At 43.3% G+C, this 13583-nt stretch overlaps 1 protein-coding gene across 2 annotated transcripts in view; it reads right to left on the bottom strand.

Moving 5' to 3' along the window:
- GREB1L (GREB1 like retinoic acid receptor coactivator) overlaps positions 1-13583 on the bottom strand; it is a 294440-nt gene that overhangs the window by 150092 nt on the left and 130765 nt on the right. Inside the window, exon 12 of one of the 2 annotated variants that reach the window (XM_030212875.1) lies at positions 4356-4541. The exons of the other annotated variant lie outside the window; for it this stretch is intronic. Within the exon in view, the coding sequence (XP_030068735.1) occupies positions 4356-4541 (186 nt within the window). The remainder of the gene's footprint in view (positions 1-4355; positions 4542-13583) is intronic. 2 annotated transcript variants of the gene reach the window in all.

Below are 13583 nucleotides of genomic sequence, written 5' to 3' on the forward strand. Positions count from 1 at the left end.
TGTTTACTCTTTCAAAAAATACTAGGACTAGGGTCACACAATGAAGCTACAAAGTAGTGCATTTAAAACAAATCAGAGAAAATATTTCTTTACTCAACATGTAATTAAACTCTGGAATTTGTTGCCAGAGAATGTGGTAAAATGTTAGCTTAGCAGGGTTTAAAAAAGGTTAGGATAACTTCCTTAAAGAAAAGTCCATAAGCCACTATTAAGATGGACTTGGGGAAAATTCACTGCTTATTTGTAGGATAAGCAGCATAAAATGTATTGTACTATTTTGGGATCTTATCACATACTTGTAACCTGGATTGGCCACTGTTGGAAACAGGATGCTGGGCATGATGGACCTTTGGTCTGTTCCAGTATGGCAATGCTTATGTTCTTATGTTTTCAGGATTTCCCCAATGAATATGCAAGATGTATTTGCATGTAAGGCCTCCATTATATGCAAATAGATCTCATGCATATTCATTGGGGAAATCCTGAAAACTCAACTGGGTTGTGGCCCTTAAGGACCGAGGTTGCCTACCCCTGCCGTAGTGTCAAGAAAACAGGTCCTTTGTTTCTCAGCTCAGTCCTTGAAACACACCCAGTCAATGGGCCTTCAAGGATATCCACAATGAATATGCATAAGATAGATTTGCATACCACAGAGGCAATGAATGAAAATCTCTCTCATGCATATTCACTGTGGATATCCTGCACACCTGAGTAGCTGGACATGCCCCAAGGACTGGGTTAAGAAGCGCTGTACAGACACAGTAGGAGGGAAACTATATTAAACAAATGCACAGTCCTGGAGGCAAGATTCAAACCCCAAAAATGCACATCAATAAAAGGAGGTAGAATTAATTTTGTTCTATCACAGTATGTAGCCACACGTTTTAATGCATTTGCAGGCAGATGATCAAAAGCAAACATCGGTGCTAGAGGCTGTTAGCGCCATACTAGCACTGGCGTTTGCTACCACCCAATGATCAGCGCCCTCGAGCGCGTGAAACAACGCGCTCGAGGGCTCTTAGCGCAAGTAGCCTGCAAATGCATGCTAATCAGCGCTTAACGCATTCATCCCCAATGATCAGCATCCAGTGCGCCAAACATTGGGTCGCTGGCCGCGACAAACCCTACGCCAGCTCTGAGCTGGCATTAGAGTTTGCAGATCATTGGGGAGGAATGGTGAGCCCTGTAAAGCATGCATTTGCATGCTGGCAGGACCCCATTCCCCACTACAGCAAACCTGCCAGCGAGGGCAGTTGAGGACGTCCAAAATTTGGATGTTTCTATGAGAAAGACGTCTTTCTCATAAAAACATCCAATTTTGGATGTCCTTAACTGCCCATTGCAGAAACGTCGCTATACCTCCAACACCCCTTGAAATTTGGCCGTCCCTGCAACAGGGCACTTGAGGACGTCCATCTTCCGATTTAAAGATGGATGTCCTTCCCTTTTCATTGGTCTCCAGCACAGACCTGTCAAACAAGTGCGGGAGGATTGTGCTGAGCGCATGCTCAGGCACAATTCTCCCACACTTCTACCCCATAATCAGAGATAATTGCACTGCTTAAATTTGCATGCATTATCTCTGATCATAGGTCTAATAGCGCCCCACACTGTTCCAGCGCTATTTTAGAGCGCTGTTTAGAACAGCGCGGGGCTTTTGATCATCTGCCTGTTGCTGTGTTATCTCTATGGATTGCATAATCTGTGCAAATCAAAAACCCACTGTCTGTCCTCTTTTGACTGGCATCAGAAGAGAATATGTGGGCTTTAAAACAGAAAAGGGAAATGGCTAGCACATCCACTAATTATTTTGTCTAGTGGGTGTTCACTCTGTAGTTCTTAGAGGAATGGTGGTGGGCATTCAACTTCACAATTAAATACGTTAACATCAGTTCCTCAGTAAGATTTTGGTGAACCACTTTCCAGTTAAATTTGAGCTTTTACATGCAGAGTACGAAAGCTTCTACAGATCCATCTGTTTATAAACCTGGTATGACCCCATGTTATCAGTTTCTCAAGGCTACCAGTGCTGACCTTGAAAGCAATTTTTTTAAAATTTGCATTGAGGGAAAATCTTAATGCAAAAGACATTCCTACCTAACAATAGTTAATATCCTTACTAAATACAAACTAATTCAAAGATAGTGGTTTTGTGTTTAAAAACAGAGGTATTTATCTTATAAACAATGCAATTCAATCAAACAATAGTGATAAGATATCAGCAAACACCACCTGTGAAAGAGCTGCATAATGCCATATCACACCCTGTTTTTCATTATGAAAGCAAGAGAAAGAAGGTGAGAAGGTCACTAGCCCAAAGCCAATAGGAGATTTGCATTCAAAACCAGCTAAAGAAGGGATGTTTCACATTTCTCCTTTCCCTGGAGATGGGTGGACTGACCTACCACAACAGGGATTTCCAAACCTGTCCTTGGACCCCACAAAGTCACATACATTGGAGATTCATTCACATTGAAAAATTACCACATAGTTTGAAAACCAGACTGGCTGTGGGGTCACCAGTTCAGGTTTGGGAAGCTCTACATTGTTGGAGTAGCGTGTAACAGAGCAGTGGGTTAATAACCAGGGGAACTAGGATTCAAATCCCACTGCTATATGATACAGTTACAGTTAATTTATAGCCCGCCATTTCCCATTAATATAGTTGTTGTTGTTACATTTGTACCCCGCACTTTCCCACTCATGGCAGGCTCAATGCGGCTTACATGGGGCAATGGAGGGTTAAGTGACTTGCCCAGAGTCACAAGGAGCTGCCTGTGCCTGAAGTGGGAATTGAACTCAATTCCTCAGTTCCCCAGGACCAAAGTCCACCACCCTAACCACTAGGCCACTCCTCCACTAGTTCACAGCTGATTACAATAAGATTCTAGAGCACAGTAGTCTAGGAATTTACATAATAATACAAAAAAATACTTTAACCTTTAAAAACAATAGCATGCTAATAATAAGGAAAAACAAAAGGTAACCATGAATCAGATTATTTCTTTGTCACACTGATCTGAAACAATGTCTTCAGACCTTTCTTAAAGATGGTATAACCAGTAATATTTCTAAGACTGACTATAGAAATTTCCAAAATTTTGCGCCTTGAAAAGCAAACAATCAAAAAGCTTCTTTGAGGTGATACTTTTTAGGCACCTATGGGTAGATATAATCGAAAGCCCCGTCCTGTTCCAAACAGTGCTCTAAAAATAGTGCTGGAAAAGCGCGGGGCTCTACCACCCCTATAATCAGAGATAATAGCATGCAAATTTAAGCACGCTATTCTCTCTGATTATAGCATAGAAGTACAAGAGGATTGTGGGGGTGTCGCTGCATTTGGGGGGAATAGGGGACCTGCTAGCAAAGGAAATGCATGCTGGACATGGCTCACCATTCAACTCAATGGTCTGCAAACCATAACGCCAGCTCTGAGCTGGCGTAGGGTTTGGTGCGTTGCAAGCTCATCATTAGGTAGGAATATATTTAGCATGCATTTGCATGCTACTTGCGCTGTTTTGCATGCTAGTTGCATTCAGAGCCCGTGAGCGAGTTGTCTCACAAGAGCTCTGATCATGGGCAGTAGCAAACACAGGTGCTAGTATGGTGTTAACAGCCTCTAATGCCTGCATTTGCTTCTGATCGGCCCACTAGTATTATAGAATAGCTCGCAGCCAGATGCATGCGCAAATCCCAACTGGTACCAATTAACATCAATAAATGGTTGCTAGCATCTTGGGCGAGTGACTTAACCCCCCAATGCCTCAGGTATCAACTTAGATAGTGAGCCCTCCAGGGACAGAAGTTTACCTACAGTACATGAATGTGCACTGCTCTGATACCCTTCAAGCTTTCAGGTGCACTCTGTCTCCCTTCAGTCAAAGCTCTCCATTTGTCCAAAATGTGCTCCAGACATTTTTCTATCATTTCAGTCAATCACTGAAATTTCTATAAAGATCTTAAAAATTCTTTTAGTTAGGAGGGAAGTTAGCACGTCTTTATTGTGCTTATTTTATCTTTCGGATTTGGATTTCATCATGTCTTGTTTGTCAGGTCTTTTATTAGTTTTGTCTGGCACTGAAAGCTTCCTTGATCTGTCAGGATAGAATTTTTACTAAATTCATACCTACATACATACATATCTTGCCTAATTAGCTCTAAAGGGAAACTGACCTTCTTCCCTTCAGTTACAGTACCGTGTTTTAAAGGCTGTTTTCCAACTGCTCCAGCCACCAATGCAACTTTAAAACAAATACAAACACATGGGAAAAATGGTATCTTGAGAAGGAAAGCAAAGTGTGGCAGAGTTAAAGAGAAAATATAAAAAAGAGAAATTACTGTCAGAAATAACTTACCCAGGCGTACAAGGTATTGTATAGTTAAGAGAATCATGTTTTCTAAGCTCAGTAGGTGACTGCCAACCACTCCCAACTGATCCAAATCTTTGTTCTCCAAGTGTGGGATCTTATAACAATTCACCAGCAAGGGACTTACTACAATGTCACCAACATTTCCGTAGAAATATGGTAAGCTGCCAAAACCTAACAAAAGGACAAAATATACAGCTCTCTTAATGGGTCCATTTCCCAAACACAAGCAAACAGAGTAAAGCAAAGGTTTTCTGATCATCATCTGAAACAGTCAGCTTAATAAAATATCTTCAACTTCCCGAAAACATGCTACTCTAAGAGGATTATTTTCATACTCACTACATAAGTGCAATGTATGTCCCACACTTCCACGTAAGTCCCTACAGACGCTGCCACCTCCTTTCAACTAGGTAGTTATTCTGGCCAAAAAGATTGTTCATACTTATTGAAAATACAGTAATGCGTGTGTTGTTTCAAGCCCCACCTGAATTCTTCCTCTAGGAATGGCTTTGAAAATTGCCCTGTAGGGGGGGGGGGGGGATTTAGTAAAGTTAGGTATCAAAACACACAAAGGTGGAAGAACGCCAGATCCAAAAAGACCAGTCCTGAAGCCACGGTAGTAAGAGCACCAAAACAAAGTTTATTGGGACCCTACACGGTCCATGTTTCGGCTACAAAGCCTTCATCACGGGTCTAAAAACATAGATTTAAACAGTTTAAAAACATGAAAACTTTTCATCTAAATTATACAGACATGACATATAAAAATTCAAAATTCTGAAAATCAATCATAATAAAAAGAATATGATATATTGTACAGGACATATAATATAATGAATTACACAAAATATGTAATGAAGTGAAATAATGTAATAAAATATATTATGTAATAAAATGTACTGGAACATATACATATATATAAACATACACACACACACTCACATATATAAACACACATGTATAATAACTGCAACATCCAGATACCCTTAACACACAAAGTTTATATATAAAATCAAGTGAATAGCAAATAAAAACACATATAGATATGTGTACATATATAACCTTATGCATGAATATATACTGAGCGATCTCAGATGAACATCAGAATTATTTGTAAATAGCGTCATAAATCTACATACCAACAGCTTGACGTATACAGATTGGCTTCTTAATCTCTCAAAATGAGGAACGCATAAAACTGTAATGGATATAAAAAATGATATAAGGATATATAAACCTCATCAATTGTGTAACGAAAAAAAGCGGATGATGGTTAAAAACGGAAAAAATGAAAAAAAAAAAGAATAAAAAAATAAAAAGGGAAACATGGTAAAGTGGAACTGTCACTACAATAATAATGATGCCTCTTACGAATAGTCGGTACTAAAAATATATATTAAAAAAATAATATAAAAAATAGCAGATAAGATCGGGTTTGAATGTAAAATGTAAAATATAACATTAACGTACACCCTCAATGCTCCGCTACACCTACAAAAAGTGGAACTGTCACTGCAATAATAAGAGTAAAACATACGAACGATGCCTCATAAGAATAATCAGTTCTAAAAAATAACAAATAAGACCGGGTTTGAATGTAAAATATAACATATATATACACCCTCGATGCTCCGCTACAACTACCAAAATAAAATTAAATAAAATGTGATGACAAACTCGATGGTGTTACAATGGCATAATGACAAAAAAATGTAATTGGGAGCCGAACGTGATGACGAAACTAACCATCTGATGGTATAAGAATATTAAACAGTATGAAAAAAAGTAGAGAATAGTTAAAGACGTATGTATGAATTCCAAATAGCATAGGTTAAAGCAGAGATGTTACGATAAAGAGCCCCTTTAGAAGCGATAGGTACTATGGAACCAAAGTAAAATAGCAAGACATACCAAAAAGGCTTACCCGCACAGAAGACAATACATACCAGTGTGGTGCACAATCCACAATGAAGTGAACACGCAAACTTGATGTCCTGTTAGACCGCCAAAAATTTAAACCAAAAGACGTAATGACGTAACGAACATGATGACATAACAGTTTAACCCTAATAGTGAAACCGATTTAACGTGACTTGATGGTAAAACCAATAGTCTAATCTCCAGGAGTGCTACATGACAAAAACCAATAGAACAGAAATAGAAAAATAAGAAATAGAAATGAAAATATAAAAAATGTATAAATAAAAATTTAAAATAAAAATGAAAATGAGGGGATGTGAAAATAAAAAATAATAATTAAAATTAAACAAAAAATTAAAAATAATAATAATAATAAAAAAATAAACAGAAGCACGGACCGTGTAGGGTCCCAATAAACTTTGTTTGGTGCTCTTACTATCGTGTTTTCAGGACTGGTCTTTTTGGATCTGGCGTTCTTCCACCTTTGTGTGTTTTGATATCTTTGGCTTGTTTGTGGAAGTTTTGGACCCCCTTCTCTTTTGACCACCCAAAGTTAGTTGCCAGGATGATGTGCTCTAAGCACGAATTCTATAATTGCATTTACAGAATACTAGCTTAAGTTTGCATTCTCACATCTAACTCTAGGCTTGAGCATTTATGACAGCCAAAGGTTGGCATAAATGTTTGCACCGAAGTCCTGGCAGTTAGGTACAGCAAAGCGAAGATACTTACCTGTAGCAGGTATTCTCTGAGGACAGCAGGCTGATTGTTCTCACATGTGGGTCGACGTCTGCGTCGACTCAGGAATCGGTAATTTGCAAGCAAAATATAAAAAAGTTTTGACAGAGTCTTCTGGAGTGCGTGCAGTGCACACCGTGCATGCGCAGACTGATTTCCCGCCCGTCGCATGAGCGCGTTTCCTCAGTTCAATCAAAAAACATAAAAAAGAAACAAATAACTCCAAAGGGGAGGTGGGCAGGTTTGTGAGAACTATCAGCCTGCTGTCCTTGGAGAATACCTGCTACAGGTAAGTATCTTCGCTTTCTCCGAGGACAAGCAGGCTACTTGTTCTTACAAGTGGGGTATCCCTAGCAACCAGGTTCACTCAAAACAATGAACATTGATCAATTGGGCCTCGCAACGGCGAGGACATAACATATATTGAACTGAAACCATAAACAACTAACTGAGAGTGCAGCCTGGAACAGAATGAAAATGGGTCTAGGGGGGTGGAGTTGGATTCTAAACCCTGAACAGATTCTGCAATACTGACTGCCCAAACCGACTGTTGCGTACAGTATCCTGCTGAAGGCAGTAATGAGATGTAAATGTGTGGAGTGATAACCACATTGCAGCCTTGCAAATCTCTTCAATGAAGGCTGACTTCAAGTGAGCCACTGACACAGCCATGGCTCTAACATTATGAGCCGTGACATGACCCTCTAGAGTTAGCCCAGCTTGGGCATAAGTGAAGGAAATGCAATCTGCTAGACAAATGAAGATTGTGCGTTTTCCAATGGAGACAAACAACTGGGCGGAATGTCTAAAGGGCTTTGTCCGCTCCACGTAAAAGGCCAATGCTCTCTTGCAGTCCAAGGTATGCGAACTGCTTTCGCCAGGGTGGGTATGAGGACGGGGAAAGAATGTTGGTAAGATAATTGACTGGTTCAAATGGAACTCCGACACCACCTTTGGCAGGAAACTTAGGGTGCGTGCGGAGGACTACTCTGTTATGATGAAACTTGATATAAGATGCATGCACTACCAGGGCCTGAAGCTCACTGACCCTACGAGCTGAAGTAACTGCCACCAAGAAAATGACCTTCCAGGTCAAGTACTTCAGATGGCAGGAATTCAGTGGTTCAAAAGGAGCTTTCATCAGCTGGGTGAGATCGACGTTGAGATCCCATAACACTGGCGGAGGTTTGATAGGGGGCTTTGACAAAAGCAAACCTCTCATGAAGCGAACAGCTAAAGGCTGTCCAGAGATAGGCTTACCCTCTACAGGGCGATGCTAGGCACTAATCACACTAAGATGAACCCTTACTGAGTTGGTTTTGAGGCCAGACTCTGATAAGTGTAGAAGGTATTCAAGCAGGGTCTGTGTAGGAAAAGAAAGAGTATCTACGGCCTTGCTGTCACACCAGACGGCAAACCTCCTCCATTTGAAAGAGTAACACCTCTTAGTGGAATCTTTTCTAGAAGCAAGCAAGACTCGAGAAACACCCTCTGAAAGACCCAAGAAGGCAAACTCTAAGCTCTCAACATGAAGGCCGTGAGAGCCAGAGACTGGAGGTTGGGATGTAGAAGCGACCCCTCGTTCTGGGTGATGAGGGTTGGAAAACATTCCAATCTCCTCGGTTCTTCGGAGGACAACTCCAGAAGAAGAGGGAACCAAATCTGGCACAGCCAGAAAGGAGCAATCAGAATCATGGTTCCGCAGTCTTGTTTGAGTTTCAGCAAAGTCTTCCCTACAAGAGGTATGGGAGGATACGCATAGTCCTGTCCCCCAATGCAGGAGAAAGGCATCTGACGCTAGTCTGTTGTGGGCCTGAAGTCTGGAGCAGAACTGAGGGACCTTGAGATTGATGTGAGTGGCAAAATGATCCACCAAGGGGGTGCCCCACGCTCGGAAGATCTTGCGGGCTACGCCTATGTTCAGTGACCATTTGTGAGGTTGCATTACCCTGCTCAGCCTGTTGGCCAGACTGTTGTTTAAGCCTGCCAGATAAGTGGCTTGAAGAAACATGCCGTGACGGCATGCCCAAAGCCACATCTGGACGGCTTCCTGACACAGAGGACGAGATCCGGTGCCCCCCTGCTTGTTGGTGTAATACATGGCAACCTGATTGTCTGCCTGAATCAAAATGAAAGCCTTTAGAGCGTACCAGATTGCTCGCAATTCCAGGAGGTTGATCTGAAGATCTTTTTCCTGAAAGGACCAAGCTCCTTGAAGCCCATCTACATAAGTCCCCCAACCCAGGAGGGATGCATCCATCATCAGCACTTTTTGTGGTTGAGGAATTTGGAATGGGCATCCCAAGGTCAAATTGGATTGAATCGTCCACCACTGAAGGGAATTCCGAAAAACGGTGGACAATTGGATCACATCCTCTAGATCCCCCGCAGCTTGATACCACTGGGAAGCTAGGGTCCATTGAGCTGATCTCATGTGCAGATGTGCCTTGGGAGTTACTTGAACTGTGGAGGCCATGTGCCCCAGAAGTCTCAACATGTGCCAAGCCATGATCTGTTGAGACGCTCGCACTATGGACACCAGGGACAGGAGGTTGTCTGCCCTTGCCTCGGGAAGATAAGCACGAGCTGTCTTTGTGTTCAATAGAGCTCCAATGAATTCCAATTTTTGAACTGGGGTGAGATGGGACTTGGAATATTTGATCACGAACCCCAGCAGCTCTAGCACCTGAATAGTCATTTGCATGGACTGTAGAGCACCTGCCTCCAAGGTGCTCTTCACCAGCCAATCGTCGAGATAAGGGAACACATGCACTCCCAGTCTGCATAGCAACGCTGCGACTACTGCTGGGCACTTTGTGAACACTCTGGGCGCAGACGCCAGACCAAAAGGTAATACACGGTACTGAAAGTGCTGTGTTCCCAGCCGAAATCAAAAATACCTCCTGTGAGCTGGAAGTATCGAGATAAGTGTATAAGCATCCTTTAAGTCCAGAGAACATAGCCAATCATTTTCCTGAATCATGGGAAGAAGGGTGCCCAGAGAAACCATCCTGAACTTTTCTCAGACTAGAAATTTGTTCAGGGCCCTTAGGTCTAGGATAGGATGCACCCCCCCCCCCCCCCATTTTCTTTTGCACAAGGAAGTACCTGGAATAGAATCTCAGCCCTTCTTCCACTGGTGGAACGGGTTCGACCACATTGGCCTTTAGAAGGGCGGAGAGTTCTTCTGCAAGTACCTGCTTGTGCTGGGAGCTGTAAGAATGAGCTCCCGGTGGGCAATTTGGAGGTTTGGATTCCAGATTGAGGGTGTATCCTAACCGGACTATTTGAAGAACCCACCGGTCGGAGGTTATGAGAGGCCACCTGTGGTGAAAAAACATCAACCTTCCCCCAACCGGCAAGTCATCCGGTACGGACACTTTTACTGAGGCTATGCTGAACTGGAGCCAGTCAAAAGCCCGTCCCTTGCTTTTGCTGGGGAGCAGCAGTGGCCTTAGGCGCTCAATGTTGACGAGAACGAGCGCGCTGGGGTTGAGCCTGGGCAGGCTGTCGAGAAGCAGGAGTGTACCTACGCCTAGGATAGTAATAGGAAGCACTCCTCTTCCCCCCAAAAAACCTCCTAGATGAGGAGGTAGTAAAAGAAGACGCCCGGCGGGAAACAGAATCCATAGCATCATTATGTTTCTTGATCTGATCAACTACATCCTCTACTTTCTCACCAAAAATGTTATCCCCCCGGCAAGGAACATCCACCATCTGCTGCTGGACTGAATGATCCAGGTCAGAGGCACGCAGCCATGAGACTCTGCACATCACTATACCTTTAGCAGTGATCCTGGATGCTACATCAAAAGTGTCCTATGTACTCCTGGCCAGGAATTTTCGACATGCCTTCTGCTGCCTCACCACCTGGCGAAAAGGCTCGGCCTGCTCCGGAGGGAGTGCATCAACCAAGCTGGACAGTTGCTTCACCGAGTTCTGCAAGTGGACGTTCGTGAAGAGCTGGTATGTCTGGATCATGGCAGCGAGCATAGCGGCCTGATACGTCTCCCTTCCAAAAGAGTCCAAGGTCCTAGATTCTCTGCCTAGGGGCACCGAGGCATAGTCCCTAGTACTCTTGGCTCTTTTGAGGGCGGAGTCCACCACCATGGAATTATGAGGTAGCTGAGACTTCATCAATCCAGGTTCACCGTGGATCTGATATTGGGATTCAGCTTTTTTCAGGATCATGGGATTAGACAGAGGGAACGACCAGTTCTGCATAAGGACTTCCTTCAGTGCGTTATGCAAAGAGCTGTTGCAGTCTCTCTAGGTGGAGAAGGATAATCCAGGACCTCAAGCATCTCAGCCCTGGGCTCATCCTCAACCTTCAAAGGGAAGGGAATAGCCGCAGCCATTTCCCTGACAAAGGAGGTAAAAGATAGACTCTCCGGTGGAGAAAGTCTCCTTTCTGGTGGAGGGGAAGGTTCAGAGGGAATCCCATAGGACTCGTCAGAAGAAAAGTACCCGGGATCTTCCTCTTCCTCCCACGAATGCTCATCTTCAGTATCGGACAAGACATCCCTCAGGGCAGTCCGAAACTGAGCCTGCCTCGATGCCGAGGAACAACGTCCTCAATGGCGGTGCCGAGAAGTCGACGCCCACCTGGACTGTGGTGAAGCTTCCTCCACCGACATTGAAGGGGAGTCGACCTGGGTGGCAGCCACAGGCGAAGGGCCAGATGCCGCTGCAGCAGATAGTATGGAAGGTGCAAGCACCCCTGACACCGAAGCAGACTGGCGCAGCAATCCTTCCAGAAGCTCTGGAAGCAGGGCCCTGATGCTCTCGACGAGAGCCGCCGTCAAGGCTGTGGGGTCAGAAAAGGAGCCAGTGGTAGAATCTGTTGAGGCTCGGGAGCCAGAAGACTGATGCATCGGCACCTTCTGTATAGAGGGGGAGCGATCCTCTTGGCTAGGTGGGATAGGGGTACCTGGGGGGAGAAGATGTTTCTCAGTAAAGCGTGCATTGTGGGGAAGAAATGTATCCTAAATCATTGGGTCTCGGATTCACCCCCTTCAATTTGGTATTGGAGGAATAAACTACATGAACTCATGTTATGGGAGGCATGATACACTCCTAAGAGAAAACAGCGTTTTTTGCAGACCTGGGAAGCTTATATCAATAATCTCTCGCCAAAAGCAAGGAGCCAAGTTTTAAATAGATTGGAATAGTGGACCTGAACTGCAAGTAGGAACCAGAGGTGGGGGAGGTGGGTACTAGGGAGGGAGGAGAGGGGAGATAAGGGGAAGGGGGGGGGGAAGGATATTGGTTGAGAGTAAGTGAGGAAGGGGGGGGGGGCAACAAACTATTAGTGGCTAGGGGTTGAATAACAGTGGGGATGGTCGGAGAGGGTATAAGAGACAGACTCTTTCCGCCCAAGCCACAGGGTTATTTGGAGAAGATGGGGGCGAGTATAATTCAAGGGACTGAGGCCTAGTGTATACGGAAGGTTCGTGGGATTGTTGGATTGCAATATAGGTTGTTGTGGTGGATTGTAATTGCAATTTGGAGGCTGTCTTTTTTCTTTCTTTATCCTTAGGCCACACAAAGTAAAACTCTTAAGTGTAAAAAGCATTATGGGGGAGAGGGGGTGGGAATTGAATTTAAGATAGCCAAGTTAAGATGTTTATGTTATGGTTAAAAATGGGCATTGTACTATGATTGAGTAGTGATTATGAATTCTGCATATGTTCCAGTTGCAATGTGGTAATCAAAACATTGAAACATCAAAAAAGGGGGAGGGAGGGCGAGAGGGGGGAGGAAAATGTTAAAAGAAAACATTTGGATGTTGAATCTCTGGAATACTTCCAATGTTCAGGCTTTAGAATTATAGTGAACAGTTCATGGAGTATGTTGGATGTTTAACCTGATGAAGCTTTAATAAAAATGTTGAAACATAAGTTACACACAGAAATGCAAACTTTGTGCGGAATATCATGCTTCACTTTGGGTGCCATATACTGAACTATTTTCTCTTGTTCCTTCTCAGAGTGGTTACATATAACAAATTAATTCCTTCCTTCACATATACAAACAACCAGGCCAATATCCTCCTGAGCAAATAGCCAAGTGGCTATGATAATGGGCGTAGAGTAGGCCAGGTTCAAATTCTTGCTTCTGACACTGATCTGCATTACAAGTCACTTTATCTCCTGCTGCCTCACATTACCAGGCTGTGACCAACATCTTTAAAATGCACTGACAGCGGCAGATCTAAAAGTGCATGCCCTCCTTGCATTCACATGTTAAGCGAGTTGCGTGCGTCATTTATTGAACAGCGTTGAGCGCTAAGCTATCACTTACACGTGTTAAGTGTACATGTACCTGTGTAAAAATTAGTATTCTATATATTTAAGTACATAAATGTGCCAAGTTATAGATTGAGAGGGAAACTATGCATCTTTAGTCACAATGACAAACTAAAATGATCTAGGATTGTTGCAGTTGTCTTGCCATCCAAGAAAGTGGAACCACTACTACTACTACTACTATTTAGCATTTCTATAGCGCTACAAGGCATACGCAGCGCTGCACAAACATAGAAGAAAGACAGTC

Source organism: Microcaecilia unicolor, chromosome 1, assembly GCF_901765095.1.
Source record: "Microcaecilia unicolor chromosome 1, aMicUni1.1, whole genome shotgun sequence".
NCBI classification, from domain to species: domain Eukaryota; kingdom Metazoa; phylum Chordata; class Amphibia; order Gymnophiona; family Siphonopidae; genus Microcaecilia; species Microcaecilia unicolor.